At 46.2% G+C, this 18,395-nt stretch overlaps 1 protein-coding gene across 2 annotated transcripts; it reads right to left on the bottom strand.

Moving 5' to 3' along the window:
• Window positions 1-829: 829 nt before the first annotated feature.
• Window positions 830-17,032, bottom strand: LOC135902618 (uncharacterized). Of its 2 annotated transcripts, none has more exons than XR_010564549.2 (8): window positions 16,613-17,032; window positions 14,629-14,929; window positions 12,815-13,124; window positions 8,149-8,306; window positions 6,589-6,698; window positions 2,180-2,241; window positions 1,011-1,079; window positions 830-951 (listed from the first exon to the last, which is right to left on the bottom strand). XR_010564549.2 is itself a non-coding variant. In XM_065432813.2 (8 exons), exons 1-8 carry the CDS (start codon window positions 16,830-16,832, stop codon window positions 908-910), a joined length of 1,239 nt encoding a protein of 412 aa, XP_065288885.2. In that variant the 5' UTR covers window positions 16,833-17,032; the 3' UTR covers window positions 830-907. The 2 variants fall into 2 exon arrangements, 1 of the variants encoding a protein (XP_065288885.2); XM_065432813.2 differs by having other exon boundaries at window positions 2,180-2,206.
• Window positions 17,033-18,395: the final 1,363 nt, after the last annotated feature.

The raw sequence follows: 18,395 nt of genomic DNA, 5'->3' as shown, positions 1-18,395 counted from the left end.
AGGGCGACGCCCGACATAAGCCGGGAGGGCGAGCTCGCTGGTGTATCGTTGCAACTTCTCTACAGCGCCGCGCGCAGGTTACGCACCTCGCCCTGATGGCACTTGCCTTTGTTCTCACAATTACGCGCCGGTTCCGAGCTTGTTGAGAGCTTTCTAAAGTTTTCTAAACCTCGGCTTACGCCGAGTTGATATTTAAGGAATGATGCCGGGCTTTGAAATATCGAACAGTGGGTTCTTAGCAATAGGGATTATTGATAGCTGATGTGACTGCACTTCGACAGGTTTGGAAGGAAGTGGCGACGAACTTGGAAAGGTCAGAGGGAGAGGGCAGAACATCACTTCCCTCCGTCTTAAGATCAGAGAACTGTACACGCTACAGGCCCCTGCTTGCCTTTAGACACCAAACACTTGCGAGCACGATTCAACGTCAAAGATATTGATTTTTTGTCGTTATTTATATTTTATTTTGGAGTGCCAGCAATCCTACAGCGGAAGTTAAGCTGTTCCTTACGAAGTAGAATGCGTGCGCATAGAATTCGGACCTATGTACTAGGAAAAAATAATAAAAATAGAAGTCCTGTTGACACATGACTGTTTCCGAATTATCTAACCCTGCAAGCATAAGTTAAATCTCCCTTACATTTTTCGCACAAAGGATAAATATTTTGCAAAGAGAATGCTAAAAAAATTCAAGGATTTAAATTCACCAGATTTAAAGAAAGAATGCTTTATGGTAAGCATGCCCAATAAAGGGAGGCTGCGTGACCTTGTATTTTTTTATAAAGCAGGGGTAGCGCACTTAATAACACAAGAACTACCAACAAGAAAGTGTGTTGCATGAAAACAAAGGACATCCTTTTATTTCATTCTTGATGGGTTCTTACGCCAAGAAGTAAGCATAGCACCTTCAAGGCACGTTCCTCTTGAAAATGCCGGATTCCGTGATGTTTTCTGGAAACGATGACGCCGCCATCAGAAGAGTACAGCGTGCTCCCGAAGGCGCCTCTTACCTGCCTCCGGAAGGAGAGCCTGCGTTACTACGAACCTTGCTCTGATGCTGGAAGTATTCCACGTTGCCGCTGTAGAAAAATGAGCAAACAGGTGCAAATTCACAGCCCTGAACATAAAATAGGAGCCTTAAGCTCGGCACATAGAAGTGCTTTCGTGTAATCTTTCTTAGAAAATGTTGTAACGAGCGGTTAGAATCAATCATGACCCGATCCAAGCTAAAACGCCCTTGACACCGAACATGGAATACTGACGCGCCTCCAAAAAAGTCCCGTCAATTTGTTAGGTTTGTCATGCAATGTTCTGTGCCTGTTTACCAGGGGTTTCTGTGTGGTCGATTAAAAAAAAAGAAATTAGGGAATCTCTCGGAGGGATATTTGACCAAGAAGCACTTTTGTGTCGGCAAGTTGTTGCAACATACAGAACCTTAAACATTCGGAAAACATGAAGACAGCAGAAAACATGCACTTGGGTCTTCGGGATATTTAACAGGGATAGGCGGGCTAGTTGGTGGTCGATATTGTAATACATCCTGTAAGCGCGCAAACAACAAGGGACAAAGAAGAAAACACACCTGTCTTGTGTGTTTCCTTCTTTGTCCCTTGTTGTTTGCGCAGTTACATGATGCATTTCAACTTCAGGATATTCGCGCAGTTTGAACTAGAAGTTATAATTTACAAAAATGGTTGCTTGAGACCCTTTCACATTGATGAATAAAATAACAGCAACCACTTTTTGCTGTTGTCAGATGCGGGAGTTATGAAACCTGTCTTACATCTTGAGCTTGGTAATTTTTTCAATAGACACTATTTTAGATATTACGCTTTGAAACTATGACTGGGAGCTCAACTCCATCTCATAGCTTTCGCTGTTCCGTACAATGTTCAGTTGGCAAGCCGTTCCCTTTCACTGCCTGAATCAGTAAACAATCAATATTAGTAATCTTATAATTTTCCCTTTATTGTTTTTTCGTCAAACAAGGTAAAATATGCGTCGGCATCACGCTCTTGTAATCTTGGAAATATATCTTGCAAGATTACAAGGGATTACAGTTGGCCCTGCCGGTTCGAAAGGCACTCCACTGGGCTTCATAATGAGCGCCATGACAGGCTTATTGGGGCATTCCTCAACACTCGCTGAAAGCCAATAAGAAACCACAATATATGCTTACCCCAGTTTACTAAATCCACGAAAGTATCTGAAACCACGATGACACAAGGAACTCTTTAGCGGCTGAGGTGAGAGAGAACAAACGGGACAAAGTGGCAGCATACGTGATAAAGAAATGCACAATTCATGCGGAGAGACGTGAGCAAATTGAAGAGTAAGCAAGCTTCGCGATGGTCGCCGTTCTCCTCAATGTCGTAGCTCCAGAACATGCAGAAAATTTTCAAGTGAGTGAGTCACAAGACGTATTTACGAAAGCTAAACAAAGAAAAAAACTTAAAGCGCAAGAAGAATACGCTCTTAATTTTCTTTAGGTAGAGGCGCCGAGAGACTCCGACCTCTACTTAGGAAATGTTGCTGTAAATTTACCGGTTGAACAACGAAACATTTCGCAAACAAGAAAGTTTCACTTGCGAACACTTGTGCTCTACAGCCAATGTTGGTTTCACTAGGGGGTTTCGTAAGAAGAAAAAGATACGTGTGGGCAGATAGGTGCCGGGCATGGTATCTGTTCCTAACATTATAGCACATCGCACACTGGCGCCGGCAAATCCATGCGCGCAGACATGCACGCAGACAAGCGGACGTACGCACACTTAATGCATGCAGCAGAAAAAAGTATGGGTAATTAGATCCAAAGTGTGCAACTGGAAGCTTTAGGATACTGCAATGACACCGCTCTCGATGCATGGATAAACGGGGGTCTTACATCAGGAGGATGCTAGTTGGAATTCTATTCTTGAGAAGAGGAGCGAGAAACAAAAACACACAAGAGAAAATTCTCTTTTTCCTGTCTTGCTTTATTGCTTCCTTTATTTCTTTTCCGCTGCTTTCCACGTGAAGGAAAGTAGAATTTCCTTTCAGAAATACTAGAGAGATAGTGGCGCTCAGATCGTTGAGCTGCAATTGGAATAGTGGGTGGTACACCGTACAGGGATTCGTCTAATATTCGTGCTTGTGGCTTCAGACGTTCTCGTGGCGCTGTTTTCACGCTTTAGCTTTCTAAATTTGCAAGAAATCGCAGGTTGCTGGACAGAGCAAGGCAATAAGTCACACACATGAATAATAATTGGCAATTGTTTCATTCATAACGCAACACATTTGTTTGAAATAATCAATGCGTAAAGTCAATTAGCCGTTTGAAGTCACAAGGACAAAGTTTTGGGAATATCCATGCACGCCAGTCATTCCCACCCATGCTTGATCAATCACCGCACTAGTACCTGTCGTAGACAATAATGCCCTCTAATAACTTTTCTAGGAAACTATCAGAATAAAGACCTTTGATTCGCACCACAAGTGTAAGTATATTCAAGTTCTTCACTTTCAAAACACTGCTCCATTATGATTTAATGTCACTCTGCAATAATATAGTCATTCTTCCACTGTTTGGAGCATGCGTTTGCTGTTTTTAGAAGATAACAAGGCTAGATTTATTCCCGTATTCTCGAACTTTGCTACACTCGAAGCTCACCCCGACTTAACGATTATGATGATAATTAGTTGGCATGTCCTTCGAAAGGGGGCGGTTACTAGTAGTCAGCTAGGCTGCTTGAACTAATAGGTAACTATTGAAGCTTATCAATCTAGCATTCTCTCTCTACATAGCATTATTTTTTTTTCTCTCCCTTTCTTAGAACCTTTGTATCTACCTTGTACAATTACCTATATCTGTAATGGATCCGGTCCTCTCAACGTCATCCCTGCTTTTTTTTTTTTTCTTGCCTGATGAGAAGCTCTCTAGAGCACAGGGATCTACCCTCTGCATGCTTCGTACCAGGTCACACCCTAGCCTTTATTACCACAGCCAGTTCATTGAAGACCTTGATACCGATATGGGACCCGTACACTAGCTCGTTAACGCAGTCCTTAGAATCGGTTCAAAACTGCTCAGCTATGTTTATCCTCTCTAACTACTATCGCTTAGCCAGCGTTTCTCGCATGAAGCAAAAGCTTGACCTACCTCTGCTTTCTTCTAGACGTCGAATTTCCCGCTTATGCCTGTTTCATAAAATGTACTGCAGTAATAATGACCTAAAAATGACACTTTATTCGCCTCCGAGCCATTTGTCATTCCGTATTGAACATCGAATGAAGGTTGAGGTGCCTCAGTGTAAAAGCAATGTATACCTCGAAGCCTTCATTCCGAAAACAAGTCAAAACTGGAATCGCCTTCCCGACTCCATCGTCACTCTCACAGATCATGATGTGTTCAAGTCGGCTATCTGGGATCACGTGCTGCTTCATTAGCCCTATTTTCTTTCTATTGCCGCTCCTCTCTGTAATGTCTGTACGGCCTTGAGAGTACATAAATGAAATGAAACATGCCCAGAGTGTGGCGCCGCTTGCATGTTAGATCACATGCTCCGGCAGTGCCCCTCATTACAGGGTCCTCAGCGCACGACCGAAGAGGAATGGAGCTCTGTCAGGTCGCTGTTAATGTTCGCCTTGGTTAAACTCATGTGTGCATTCTTTTTGGTTGGTTGAAGTGCGTGCTTGCTCCAGTTCTCCGAGGTATACTCTGTGTTTGTGTATCTGCTGCATTGCAATGTTGTAATGTTGGCTTGCACCTGGTGCGCTTCCAGCGAACGCCTGCTTTGGGAAGGCGGTGGTTGGACGCTATTCGGTGAAAAAGGGAGCGGCAGGGCTTCTCACGCACTAGTTCTCGCGAGCGTGATAAATTGTGCAGCGGGCCGCTGTAGTCGCATCTGGAGAAGGGAGTCTTTGGGGAGCGTTTGGGCCGGGCCGAGGCGGCGCGGGCGGCTCGGGTGGCTCGAGCGGCTGCCAGCACCAGTGCGAATTACACAGCCCGGAGCGAGATGGTTGCCGGCTGGGGGTGAGAATGCGCGCGTCTGAGAATAGTGTGGTCTCAGACTTGAGAGACGACGGACTGGTCTCGTCAGGCGCCCGATAGAAGCGACGGACTGCCCCGAGGCCTTTGCACAGCCGCATTTGTTAATGCGAACTCGCTCTCCTTGTTTAATATATACTCACTGTAACCGCTAATTCTGTCTGTAAATAAATTCAGTTCAAATTATTGACATCCAGCATCTTTAGTCCCTGAATACCGAAGCAGAGAACAGTGCAGCGGCTTAGGAAAAGCCGAGAACGAACGAAAACACCAAGAAAGAGGAACCCGGCGAAGGAAGAAAAACTTTACTAGATCCATGCTCAGCAGCTAAGACCTTCTGTATCAACTCAGGGCAGTCCAGAGGGCCCGCAAAAGGGCGGTGAGGCTTGGCCTACCCGTTCCGACTCTGGAGCGGCCCGCTGTTCTGCCGCCTTGAGCAGTAGCGTACCTCAGGACATAATGTTTTCTGTCTGTCTGTATGTCTGTCTGCCACCGCAACTCTGAATGCCTCTAGCTTATATAGACTGCTGACTGGTTAATGGCCCCAAACGCTTTGAATCCCAGCCCTGCTGGGAAGTGGACGTTATCTAGGGGTCTCGCTGAATGAACAAATTTGCATTCGATTAAGATGTGCCAAGTTTGCCTCCAGATTTTGCCTCCAGCAGACACATGCCTGATCTTGTTGCGAATATTTGCTCCGGAACGTTTGGTCCTTGGGCAGCCAGCTCGAGCCTGTGTGCCGCCCCTTGACTGAAGTGGTCATTCGCTTCAATTACGGCACTTCACGGCGTTTCTTGAGCGAGACTTCTCTAGCCAGGTGCGCACGGCTTCTACACAAATGCACCGGATAGAAGATGCGTTTCTAGATCGACTTCTGGTCGTGAGAACCCCCAGGAGCATTCTCGAAGCGCACTGGACAGACGACGCTGGATCGGATCCGTCACAGGCATATGTAACGACACAATTAGGTAGGCGTAGGAGTTTTAAGGAAAAGAAAAAAAAAGATGAAGGAGATGTAGACAAAATACTTGACTGTGAAGCATGTATAGCATACCTGATTAGCTCAAGCAGGCTATGTGATTACTTGTCACTACCATGTTTCAAATGGGATAACAATAAATCATCATCATCATCATCATCATCATCATAGAGACGAGAGAGCTTCGGGTCGGTGCTTGCTTGAGAATACCGGAATTAAAAATTTCTTAAACGCATATATATTGAAAGAACATTGCACAAGTCTTCGGCCTCTTTGCTAGAACGCAAGAGAGTTCATTCTAACCAGAGCTACATTAATCGCATATGCCATTTACCATTTCTTACTGCAGCATTTTTCACCCCTCGTAATATTCGCTCTCGCGTTACGGTCCAGACAACTCCTGGAGCTGAAAGTACGCGAATAAAAATGTATATTGCAGTGACTTCATCGTACACAGCATCCCACGCGGGAAAATACACGCGCGAACCTGGCTACGAAAATGCTGTCAAAATATACTCCTTGCTGTCGACGCTTCAGGTAAGAAAGTGCGCTAAGGTGAACGTCTACATAATAACAAACTCACCTTCCCTGAATGCGTAAATCATGAAGGCAGCAAAGAGGGACATAATCGCCATGGATATCATGCTGATCTTAGCGCAGCACCATCGGGTACACAGTGGAGTCGCAATGGCTCTGCATGCACAAGAGAAGTATACGAGGAATGTCTCTGGCCATCAACGGTTAACTTAGTCCTGGCGCGTTCGCAAGGAGAAAACTAGAATGGGGCTTAATGTCTTGCCTCTCGTCTAGGCTTTTGTCCTGCGTACTGCTTTATGTTATCACACTTATACAAACGGCTACACTTTGCTGTTCTGGCGTTGTATGACGTCAGCAAGGTTTACTGGCTGCCTGTGAATCTGTGTTACATGTTAAAATACTACCGGTTATGATAATTTGCGGTCACTGTTCTTTTCTACGGGAAATAGTAACCTCAGTAGAGCAAATTATTGTAAAGGAAGAAACAGAAAGCAACTTTTTCGTTTAATGAACCTTTTCTTGTTTCTGATTACCTGCAAGATATCTAGTAAGTGGCATTTATCAGGCGGTGTGATGAAATTTCAGAATAGCTATTTCTATACAATTTTCGAAAGTGGTGCGAAGTACAGCACATCGTCGGTTGCAAGGTGGTCTCGCTCGACGTTGCGTAAATTTGGTTCAATTGTGTGTTCACGTAAACTTCGCTAATGCCTATAACAAGCATAGTGACTCGACAAAAAAATTTCTGGTACGCTACTGCCCACTTAGGTTACGCACCATATATTTCCACATGACCTCTGCTGCGTTAATGAATTACATTAAGGCATCATCTCTGACTGATTAGCGGATAACTGTTTTACTGTGTACACTGTTTTAATTGTACATGGCAAATACAGTGATACTGGACTGATTCTGGCAGTCTGGGAAATTTCAACTTAGACTGAAGTATGTCACTCATATGCGTTCGCTTTCCAAGACCTTGCCTTGCGTGCTGGAATAATAGCTGCAAAATACTTCGCCTTGGCGAACTACAAAACGTGGTTTCAATAATGGAGTAGTAAATAGGTTTCCACGAAGGGAAAATCGAGTTCAATAACAAGAGAAAATGCACCTTTAATTTGACGAACTACAAATAACTTGACGAACTACAAAACGTGGTTTTAATAATAGAGTAGGAAACAGGTTTCCACGAAGGGGAAATCTAGTTCAATAACAAGAGAAAACGTATGTATAATTTGACGGCGTCATCGAGAACTTACTCTGCCATGTGTCCTTTCTCTGATGCTTAAAAACCTGATCTTTGTGTTTCATTAAGCCGTTTGGCCGACAAATGGCTCCCAGAAAGAAAAGGCAAGGGACAATGAACTTCAGGATTCATCTGTATACAGACAGCCAGCATTTCTCTAATGCGCTTCTTTAAAGACGACTGGAATTGTTGAAACCGCGTTCTAATGCGCAATAAGCGCTCTGTCGAGTACGGGAACACGAATTATTATTCAATTTATTTCTCCTTTTACCTCCTTGACCTGGTTACCTGGTTAATCCTGTCTTTCTCTTCCCCCTTTCCCTCCAGCTTCGACTGAACGTTTTCTTAAACCGAACTCACGGCATGGCGTGTGGGCGTGGGTGGCGTAGAACTTGTGTAGGTCTGTTGTTTCTGGGCACTTCTGAGTTGAGGGGCAGTGTGGATGCAGCCAAGGGCGCTTCAGAGCCGGAGAAGTGCTCAGGCCGCACGGGTGCTTCTGGGACTTCAACTCTGAGAACCTGTAGTAGCCGGGATGGTCTTTAGAACGCACCATCACGTCTTTGTTCTTTGTAAGAAAACTGCCAACCGATTACGATAACAAATTCTAAGGCAATCACTAATCACTCCTAAGTAGTTAGAATTCGCCAAAGAACTTACCTAGTTTCTTTTGAGAAGCATGTTGGGAATGACAAGTCGAAGCCATTCGGGGTTTAAAGGGCCACTAAAGGTGTGTATTAAAGACAAACATTCCGCAGATATGTGCCTGGTTCGGTACAACTGAATAAAAGAGCGAAGTCCAGCCAAAACTTATTTTAAATAAAAAATAAACACCAAAGTTACGGAGCCCAAACGGCTCATTCAGGGGTGACGTGGCGTGAGGCGTAGCAGAATACTTATATGTGCGTTCCCGCCCCGCCCCCCCCCTTTATTTTTTTACGCTTTGACAGGCGCGAGGAGACTTTTCGGAGTCCTTGAGAGTAAAAGGCACTAAGTGTGCCTGACGAACGATTGGTATTACCCGGCGTCTTTTGTATGTGCGATGATTCTCAAAGGAACTGCCGCCGGTGGTTGTTTTATCTCCCCAAGACGAATGTGCCATCGAGGCTAATCTGGTGGTCGAAAAGCTCGCAGTATTCTGCAACCGCACTCCGTACTCTGTTTAAGTGGCGAAGGTTATTCTTGTGTTCACGAATTCTTTCTGTGAAGCTTGCAGTCTCGACAATATGCGGCGCTGAAGTTTATTCTTTACGCAATGCTCTGCGCCTTTTTCGATGGGAGAGTGGTTGTTTTGGACGAGGCAGAAGGCTTGCCGCCACGGAGAGAGGCTTCCGAGCAACTTTAACCCCTACCACTTGCAACACATGGGCGAATGTCTCGATGACTCCTCGAACGTAAGGTATGGAAACAGGGAACGAGAATGAAAGGAAGACGGCGGCTGCCAACCCACTCCGGCAACAGCGCCGTGTCTCGATACTTTACGTGTTCGAGGAGTCAGTGATACGTTAGTGAGCTTTATAACAGGGGTCACAAGACGCACCCAAGTGTTAGGCGACGCAAGCTCCATAGCGGACCCTTCACGTTTTTTTGTACTCATTTTTAGTTATTTTGTACACCCAATGGTTTGCGTCCCTCAACGCTTGGGTGTGGCTTGCGACCCCTGACTTAAAGTTCTTTATTAACCAGCGATGTGTGCTGCCAGGGGGCAGGAATTAACGTTGATCACAAGCCTCTCTCCATGGTCGGAAGCCTCCTGCCTCGTCCAAAAAACCGCCGTCATATCGAAAAGGCGCAGGGTATTGTGTGCAAGATTAACTGCACCAAATGTCCCGCGTCCGTATATTGGGCAAACTAAAAACTTCCCAGAAAGAATTCGTCAACACAAGAATGGCCTCTTCGCCACCTAAAGAGGGAACGCAGTGCGGTTGCATAACACTCGGAGCTTTTGACCACTAGATTAACCCCGACAGTGCCGTCGTCTTGAAGAGATAAAACAATAACCGGTGGGGGCTCCTTCTGGAATCCGGGAACAACCAAACGACGTCGGGTAACATCAGTCTTTCGTGGGGAACACTTCCCATCGTTTAAACTCAAGGACTGCGAAAAGTGTCCACGCGCCTGCCGAAGCGATAAGAAGAAAACATGCATTAAAGCAGTGCTATGCCTTGAAGGAGGCGGTCGGACTCCGACATGTGTTTAACTTTTTAACACTACAATAAATTTTGCTTGTAGTTTTCTTCGCTCTTTAATTAAGATGAAAATTATAGGAAGCATTAGGGATAATACTACATTTACGTCTTTGACAAGAACGAAAGACCTAATGTTACTTTGAAAGGACGTTGGGTGCGCCAGAAAAAGACGTAGGAAGGAAAGACGGGAGTCAACGCAGCTTGCAAACTTTCCTCATGAAACGGAGAAATTGTCACCTACCCGACTAGCACGAAGCTACAAAGGAAAACTGTACGGGCTTCCATTGTACTGGAACAAACGCCAAAAATGCTTTGGTCGCAGGTTCGATCCTCCGACCAGCACGAATTTTTCTTCAACTGCGAAGCTTTCTCTCTGAGAAAACTGTATTTGTTTCGATTGTAGCTCCTTGCTTCATGATGAAGTCGGGCGCATCACAATATACTTTTTTTCTTTTGAAGAAGCTTTCCTCAACCTTGCGATGTTTAGGAGGACTTACTTACCAGTCAAAATTCCCTGACCATCTCGCCGTGAAATCATGGATTTCGAAAACGTCTGCTTGTTTTTTTTTACTTGTTTGTTTATTGGTAAAGAAGCACTGCAACGTATTGTAAAGGAATACAGGAATCAACATTAAAAACAATATATATTAAAAACTTTTTCACGCGCCAAAACAGCACGCATCCACAGCAGCGATCCCGCGACTCCGAAACTTCCGGTCACATGCCTCATCTCTCTATTATGCCGGAACAAAAAGAGTGTCTTAAGTTGTTTCAATGTACGGAAGGGCCCTTTTTTAGTTTTCAGTTTACATAAAATACTTAATGCCTTAAAGAGACTGACAACCAATTTTCGTGGAACCTATCTTTTTTAATCCAATGGAAGGGTTATCGGTCAGAGTGTCTAATCGTGAAGTGGTAACGCGGAAAACACCACGCAACTTTCTTTATCTGAATTTTTTCACATGCGATGAAGATGTAGTCGTTCACTAGAAGCATGCTTAAAACGGTTATAGGTGAGCGCGATAGCGATTATACGCGGGCGCTAGTGGGAGGAAGACAACAAGCGAGGCCGTGATTGTGAGAAAGCATTATTTTGTTTATTAATTCAGTGTCCGTGTGTTTCATGTTTTCCGAGACGTTAAAGTATTTCTGCAATAATGGCTACGTGTTTTCGTAGTTTCCTGTTCAACTGCTTTGGCATTTAACCAGTCAAGACGAAACAAATCGGATCGAAACGAAATGACGCTTTTACACGTGATATGCAGTTCAGCGTGTTGCCGATGTCATGCATGCGCTTTTGATCTCCGAAGCGTAGAATAAAGTGGAAGTCCAATAATATAGGAACTGGAATTTTAAGCAATAATTCGGTTGCACCTAATAACATCCCACTTAGGTGCAGTAATCTCATAGACTACATCCGAAGTACCAAGATTTCACCGCCAGGCCTTTCCGCTTACAAATTTTTGAGACTTTCTTTGCCCATTTAAAATTATAATTCCTACTTAAACCGCGAACAGCGCGCTGGATTTTGTGACTATACATCATGGTCATTGCATTTCTATCAACTTATCACAACACATTCTGGTCAGTTGTCAATCTCTTTAAGACTAATACTTGAAAGGGAATATTGACATCCACCCGAATGTAGCAGCAAGCTGCAAAGAAAGCTACATAGCTAATTTCCCGGACCAGGACAAATTTTTCTTCAGCTGCGAAATTTTTCTCTGGAGAAACACTTGTATGGGTTTCCTTTCTGTAGCAGCGTGATGCAATCGGGTGGATGACAATTTTTTCCTTTCTTAAGCTTCGCTCCCCCTTGCACGCCTCCGCAGAACTGATTTGCCAAGACTAATACTTAGAATTATCTGTATAACTTACGACAAACTGAAATTGTGAAATTGCGATAATATACAGGGAGAAAGATTTGAAAATCTGTGGGCTTCTGTTTCAACGCTCTTACTACTCGCCCTTCTCTTCATTGCCCGCTAGATTTAGGAGGCTCCTTCAGTGTGCAAAACCAGAAGACGTCCAGATCTTATGTTTATAAACAGCAGTGAGGCATCAGTACAAAAATAAGAAGAGAACACAAGAACAAACTAAGAAAAAAATTCAGCATTAGCCTTCATTTGCTTTTTCAGTAGTTATAACCCGTTTTCTGCGAAATGACTGAAAATATGATTTATTGTACCCCTCCCCCACCTTTCCACTTTATATGCAATCTCACGCTTTCATTGTATCATCAACTTCAATATATCCGTCCTCAAAGCTGAGCCGAAATATTTCGTTCCACTTAATTTCTTTCGAAGAAAGCATTCCTTGAGCATATCGAAGCAAAAATACGCAAAGCTACGGGAAATAACTGCTATTTCGTTGCAGATTTGACAGTTAATATCTCGAAATTGCTTCTAACACTAAGGTATCTACTCTGTGACCATACCTGGCGTGCTGATTGTCTCCACACCCTTAAGTTCAATGTGTTTAGGAAAGCAATCAGTTAGCTTTTTATTGATTTCGAATGTTAATCAGTGATTAAGGCACCCGCCGTGGTTGCTCTGTGGCTATGGTGCTGGGCTGCTGAGTACGAGGTCGCGGGATCGAATCCCGGCCACAGCGGCCGCATTTCGATGGAGGCGAAATGCGAAAACACCCGTGTACTTAGATTTAGGTGCACGTTAAAGAACCCCAGATGATGAAAATTACTTGTCCTGTGATGAAAGCTTACTTGTCCTGCAAGGTCGTTCGAGTCTTAGAGGGCTTATTTAACGGCTAAGTGGTTCATTTAGCACCAACTTGGTTTCAAATCTTCGGACGTATGCTTCCCCCAACAAGAGCTAGTTTACCTGTACGGTAGACTTGCTTGGAGCGCGAGGAGCAGATTGCACCACAACCGTCTCCAGGGCTGGTTCGTTGGCTGCCGCGTCGATCTCGTACGCTGACGCCGAATCGGTTGGGCACGGAGCGAAAGCGCCCGTGGAAGGCGCTTCGGTAAAATATGCTGGCGCCTCCTCGGAGACTTGTGACGCCACTCGGGTCACGCTCGCTGCGTCCACCGGTTCCTCGGGAGGTGGTGACTGCATTTCGAGGTCCTCGCGACTTGGCCCTTCGCTCGCAGCTATCGAACACGACCGAGGTGAAGCTCCTCCGTGCTGCCTTTGAAGTAACGAAGAGCGGAAAAAAAGAAGCGTCATAATTCGGAAGATTGCAATCGTTAGACGCAAGGTTTAGCTTATGCTCCCGCAGCTGTATTGGAACTACGAATAACAAGTCCACCCGCGTAGTCATACTTTGAGAAATACAGCGGATATTTGCACTGTCAGTGAAGCATGTCGTGTTTAGTATGACTTAAGTGCCTACTCTCCGGTCTTTTTTCTTCTGTCTTTTTTTTTTTCGTCCATTCTTATTCTAGAAGCCGCGACCAAGAAGACGGAGGATGCTTTCATTCGAAAGTACAGATGGCCGGCGTACATACTTCTTCAGAGCCTTCCAGCCTGCGAAAGCCAGAAAGTGCTTCAAGAGAAAAGTGGTTTTGCATCTCTCTTTTAACTATATGCCGGGTCATGGATTCGCTAAATGTTTCTTTGGGGATGGGAAGCGTTCACAACTGAACATGTAGTTTATCGGGGAATGTTTCGCATGATTTACAGTAACGTGCCCGCTGCAGACACCAAAGAGCACATTTTCTATGAACGTTTGCAGTGAAAACATTACGCATCGGTCCGCCGGTCAGAGACACGAACAAGGCATCTAAACGAGCGGTTTCTACGAACGGTAAACTCGCCTTTACATATCCACCGAGGTTGCTCGGTGGCTATGGCGTTGCGCTGCTAAGCACGAGGTCGCGGGATCGAATCCCGGCTGCGGGGGACGAATTTCTATGGGGGAGAAATGCGGCCGAAATTGTGGCCGATGTGGGCGAAATTTTAATGCGCTTGTCACGCGGGCCGACCCTGACGCAGTTTGGTAAGAGTAGCGAGTGGAGGCATCCTCATAATGTTATCCGCATTACATTCCCTAGGATGTAGCTTGCGGGCCTATGGCTTATTTGCCTTATTCGCCAAGTTTTGCGTCGGTGTCACGCCAAGCAGACGTAGCGGGGGGTTGCACCAGACGTAGCACCAAGAATAGCTTTAATTTTAGCATGGATGTGTTTGGAGAGGAAGCATTTACGCTGGTTTTATACGCCACAAATGGTGTTCGTACAGATAAGTGTGATCCTGAAGGACGTTTAATTACCAACGTCTGCGTTGATGATTGCTATTTATCGTGTCGTTGCAAAGGGTGCAGACGTGGTAGAGGTCGAGCCTTGCATTTTGTACTTTCCATACACGGGCCCGTACTTGAAATTCTACCTGCAACACGAGGCCCACAGCGTCTCGGCATTGGTAATGTGACGGAAGCCGTCGAGAGACATCGCGTGCACAGAGCCCCGCAGTGGGTGGCATCCACGCAATTACTGAAACTGGAACTTTAATTCGCAGTAATTAGAAGATTTAGTTGGATGCGCAGACATATCGGCATAAAAGAATTAATGCATGAACAACGTAAGCGTTTGTCCACTTTTAGGCGTCAAACCTGTTTAAAGAGAAGGGCCCCTGAACCGGGCCACAAGTTTTGGGACATAAACGGATGGGACGTGAGATGTCGAAGGACGTACGCGGTCTCGTTGACGAGGTTCTCTGCCAGAAGCTTCAGGTTCGTGGCGCATCCAGTGCGGGCGTCGTGCGCCACCGGTCCGTCTCGGCCACCACGCAGGCGCTCGCTCGAGTCGCCCAGCGACTCGGCCGCTCGGCTCCGGAACACGGCCGGGCGGCGTTCGAGGGACTTGGTCGGCGAAGCGGACGGCATGCCGGCATCGCCGCCGACGAAGAACATCCCGCTGCGGCAGCTCTTCTTTGGCACGGAGCGGCTGCTCGATTTGGGCACGCCGCTGCCTCTCCTGCCCTCTGATGGCAATTCTGGTTGGGAAATAGTTCGGAAGAGACGTAACTGAGCTCGAATTCGTGCACGAAGTCACCAGCACTTCTGTGGGGTTCCAAACACATGCTTTGCGCCTACTGCGGCCTTAAAAGACTCCTAAATTACCCCTCAGTTTAAATAAAAGAAGAAGAAAAGAGAAGAAACCACGGGCTCTTTCCTGGCCTTTTCCATTCCTCTATTCAATCGTGGTAGCACCAACAGCGTCATGCGCGTGACGTCACCAGGGTACAAGGCGTCGATTGGTCCGTATGCGAGGGACATAATCTCCGATTCGTCTGCTAGCCCACCTTTGTCATTAAGTCGCACACTCACTCTTCCTCGCCGTCTCGCTTGCCAGTCGTGGGCAATCAAGTGAATTCAGCTCACGTAAGTCTGTCTTGCACCGCGGGTGGGGCGACAGCGTGGAAACGAAATTAGCCGAGTCATAAGTGCAAGCTGATGGAGTGTGCTTTTTTTTTCTGCTTTATGAAATAAAAAATAAGCGCGAGCGTGGCATTTGGTACTGACGTAGCGTACATATGTTTTATGGTGAAGTACGAGGCGAGGTGGAGAGAGCGCCCGTCCGGAGCAAAGATGTTACATGCTAAAATGTAGAATATTTTGTATATAACTTCCTTGGTCGCGAGTGTAACGAAGCCGATAGAACAACCGCTGGTTCGCCAACGAGCCCAGAGAAGGGACCTTTAATAAGTGACAACAATCTTTGAAAGTTCGCTTTAGCCCCTCAACGACTGTCATAGCGAAAAGAAGGGACACTTCCTGTCGTGGCCACCATACGAGTGCTTTATTTGTACAGCACCGGAAACACGAGACAAATAGGCGAAGCCAATGACGCTGAGCGATGTCGTATCAACATGTTCGAGTACCCGCTCCCGCGAACCACAATGGCCTGGTTGGAGGAGGACGCCTGAACCACTCAGCTCAAGGGGACCTATCAGGACTGGACTGGGCTGCTGGTCCCCCGGCCTTCCAAACATTGCGAGAGGCTGTCGCTGCATAGCTTAGACGAGAACCGATGCGTGCTGCATTACATATGGCCCAGCACAGACTAAATGAGTTTGATAATGCTGTTAGTCTAAACCTATCCACAAGGTGCTTCTCCTTTAGAAAGGCAAGAAGTGAGGACTGTTGACTGTGTCAAAACTACGAACGGCCTCCTCCGAGATCACGCCACGGCGCGTGTTGTAGCAACAAAACCAAGCTGGCCGCCTTCGCTAATATTCCCAGCATCAAGATTGACTGCAATTTTCTCTTAACAACAATTCTAGCCTAAGAGCTTTCTTGTGGGTGTGTGTTTGTGCGTGTGTCTGTGTATGCGTGTGTGCGTGCGTGAGTGTGCATGTCTGTGCGTGTGTGTGTGTGAGAGTGAGTGTAAGTGAATAGGGGCCTAGATTCGGAAGTTCCTGCAGGCGGAGCGTAAGTTGGTCCTCGCACTGAATATACGACAGGCAAGCGTTTGCAAATGAAGTTACGAGGGCGCAACAAACAGACGGGGAGCGCTACATACGGAGCCCTTGAACTGTTCCCTGTGTTGCCCGTGCCTTCTTGCTGTTCTTGAGCTCCATTATTTATTCCGTATCATGAACCAGCTCAGCCAAGAACACATATTATCATGCTTAGCAGAATTTCATATCTCACCAAAAGTACGTAAATGCACGCACCAGATGCATCGGTCTGCGTAGTGAAGCCTGAAGACGTGCAGCCGCTCACGACCTCCGTTGAAGTCCCTTCCAGTCGCTGCGTCTCGTAAGTTGGTGGCTCGTCCACACACGTGGCCGAACCATCGCCGCCCAGCGCCTTTCCGGGCAGTGCGTCCTTTACTCCTATGATGGATTCTCCAGCCCCCGACGTGACCTCACAAGTGCTGCGCACTTCTGCCATGTTTGCAGTTCTCTCATCAGGGAGGCCTGGACTATGCAAGATGAATCGGTTTGTAGGCGCTTCCGTTGGTCAACGACAGGCTGCCTGTGGACCAATGGCGGTCAGGGACAGGCGGACACGCCCCTGTAGTCCATGCGGCTACATTGGGCACAGCGGACAGCATGCTATTCTTCTTCCCCTTCCTATGCTTTGGAGCTGATGGTGATGATTATTGTGATTGTTGTTACGATGGCAGACATTGGCACATACCCCCAACGAGGAATTAGCCAAGATGGGGTTGGGAGAGGAAGAGTGCACGATGTAAGCAGAGGAAAGCTAGGGAAATGAACAAGACGAGTGTCCGGTTTGCTACCCTAGAGTGGAGGTTAGCGAAATGGGGAATGGAAAGAAGAAAAGAGGGAGAAACAGAGTACTGCGTGCACACGTTAAGATGCACAGGAGATATATAAATGGTCACTCGGGCCACTCGGGCGGTAAAATAATAGGAATAGAGGTCGCGGTAAAATTATGATGATGATTTTCGCCAAAGATGGCAGCAAGCCACTGTGAGGTACAGAGCTAGGATCGGGTGGTATTACGAAAACAACTAGAACATTTATACAAAGAAACCGATCATGACTGCAATAAATTCAAATGCATAACACAGTGGTCAGCGTTCCAAACGCAGCAGAACACATTAAGAAGTACATTAAGAGAAAGCATAAAACTGAATTTGGTTAAGAGACAGAGAAGCTTTATTGACAAAAAGGCCAAGGGGTCGGCCTGAACTAGTGTGCTCTAGCCGCCTACCCTGTACCAGCGCTGGGCAGTACCGAAGATACTATTTTAGATACTCTTTGGATATCTTGCATCTGTATCATGATACGTCTGGCAAGACGTGTATGAGTATCTGTATTACCGATACATGAAAGAATGTATCGTGTGTCTTAAGGTACAAGATACTGCTATCGCAACATCACTGCGCGAAACTATAAACGTTGGCTGAACCTCGCTCCTCAAGCTGGTACTGTTTCCACTAAGCCACCTGAATAAATCTAAAGGGAGCGACATTCTTTGAACTTTTCGCCAGAGCTCTCCAGCGAGAGCAGCGATAAGGTCTGCGCGTCCCTATTGGTGGAACAGAGTCACGTGGGGGTGGTTGCACCGTCTTGACAAAAATGAGCCAGCTAATTCCTGCGCGCAGCCGACCTTTTGTTTTCTATATTTTGTTTTCAACTGCATCGGTGCCATGACACTTGCTCGTAGCCACCGTGCTGAGCTGGGTACGCCAATGCGTGCGGCATGTTTAGCGCAACTTCTGATGCAGCTATAGTGTCGTTATCGAAGTTTCTCTCGCGTGGTGCATTGTTACGAAGCCTGAAGAATGCAATAACGACGTTGCCTTGCCTCTAGTGGCTTTCACACAACAGCGACTTGAAGGATCTCAAGGATCTTGTATCTGTATCTCAGATACTTGTTGACCCAGTATCTTGTGTATCGTATCATGATCAAGTATCTTTATCATTATCAAGTTTGGCCTTTGTGAACGAAAGCGCGGGTGGCGCTGCTTCAAGGAGACTTGTG

This window comes from Dermacentor albipictus, chromosome 3 (assembly GCF_038994185.2).
Source record: "Dermacentor albipictus isolate Rhodes 1998 colony chromosome 3, USDA_Dalb.pri_finalv2, whole genome shotgun sequence".
NCBI lineage: Eukaryota > Metazoa > Arthropoda > Arachnida > Ixodida > Ixodidae > Dermacentor > Dermacentor albipictus.
The sequence above is the reverse complement of the archived record's forward strand: the minus strand, read 5'-3'. Positions and strand labels throughout refer to the sequence as shown.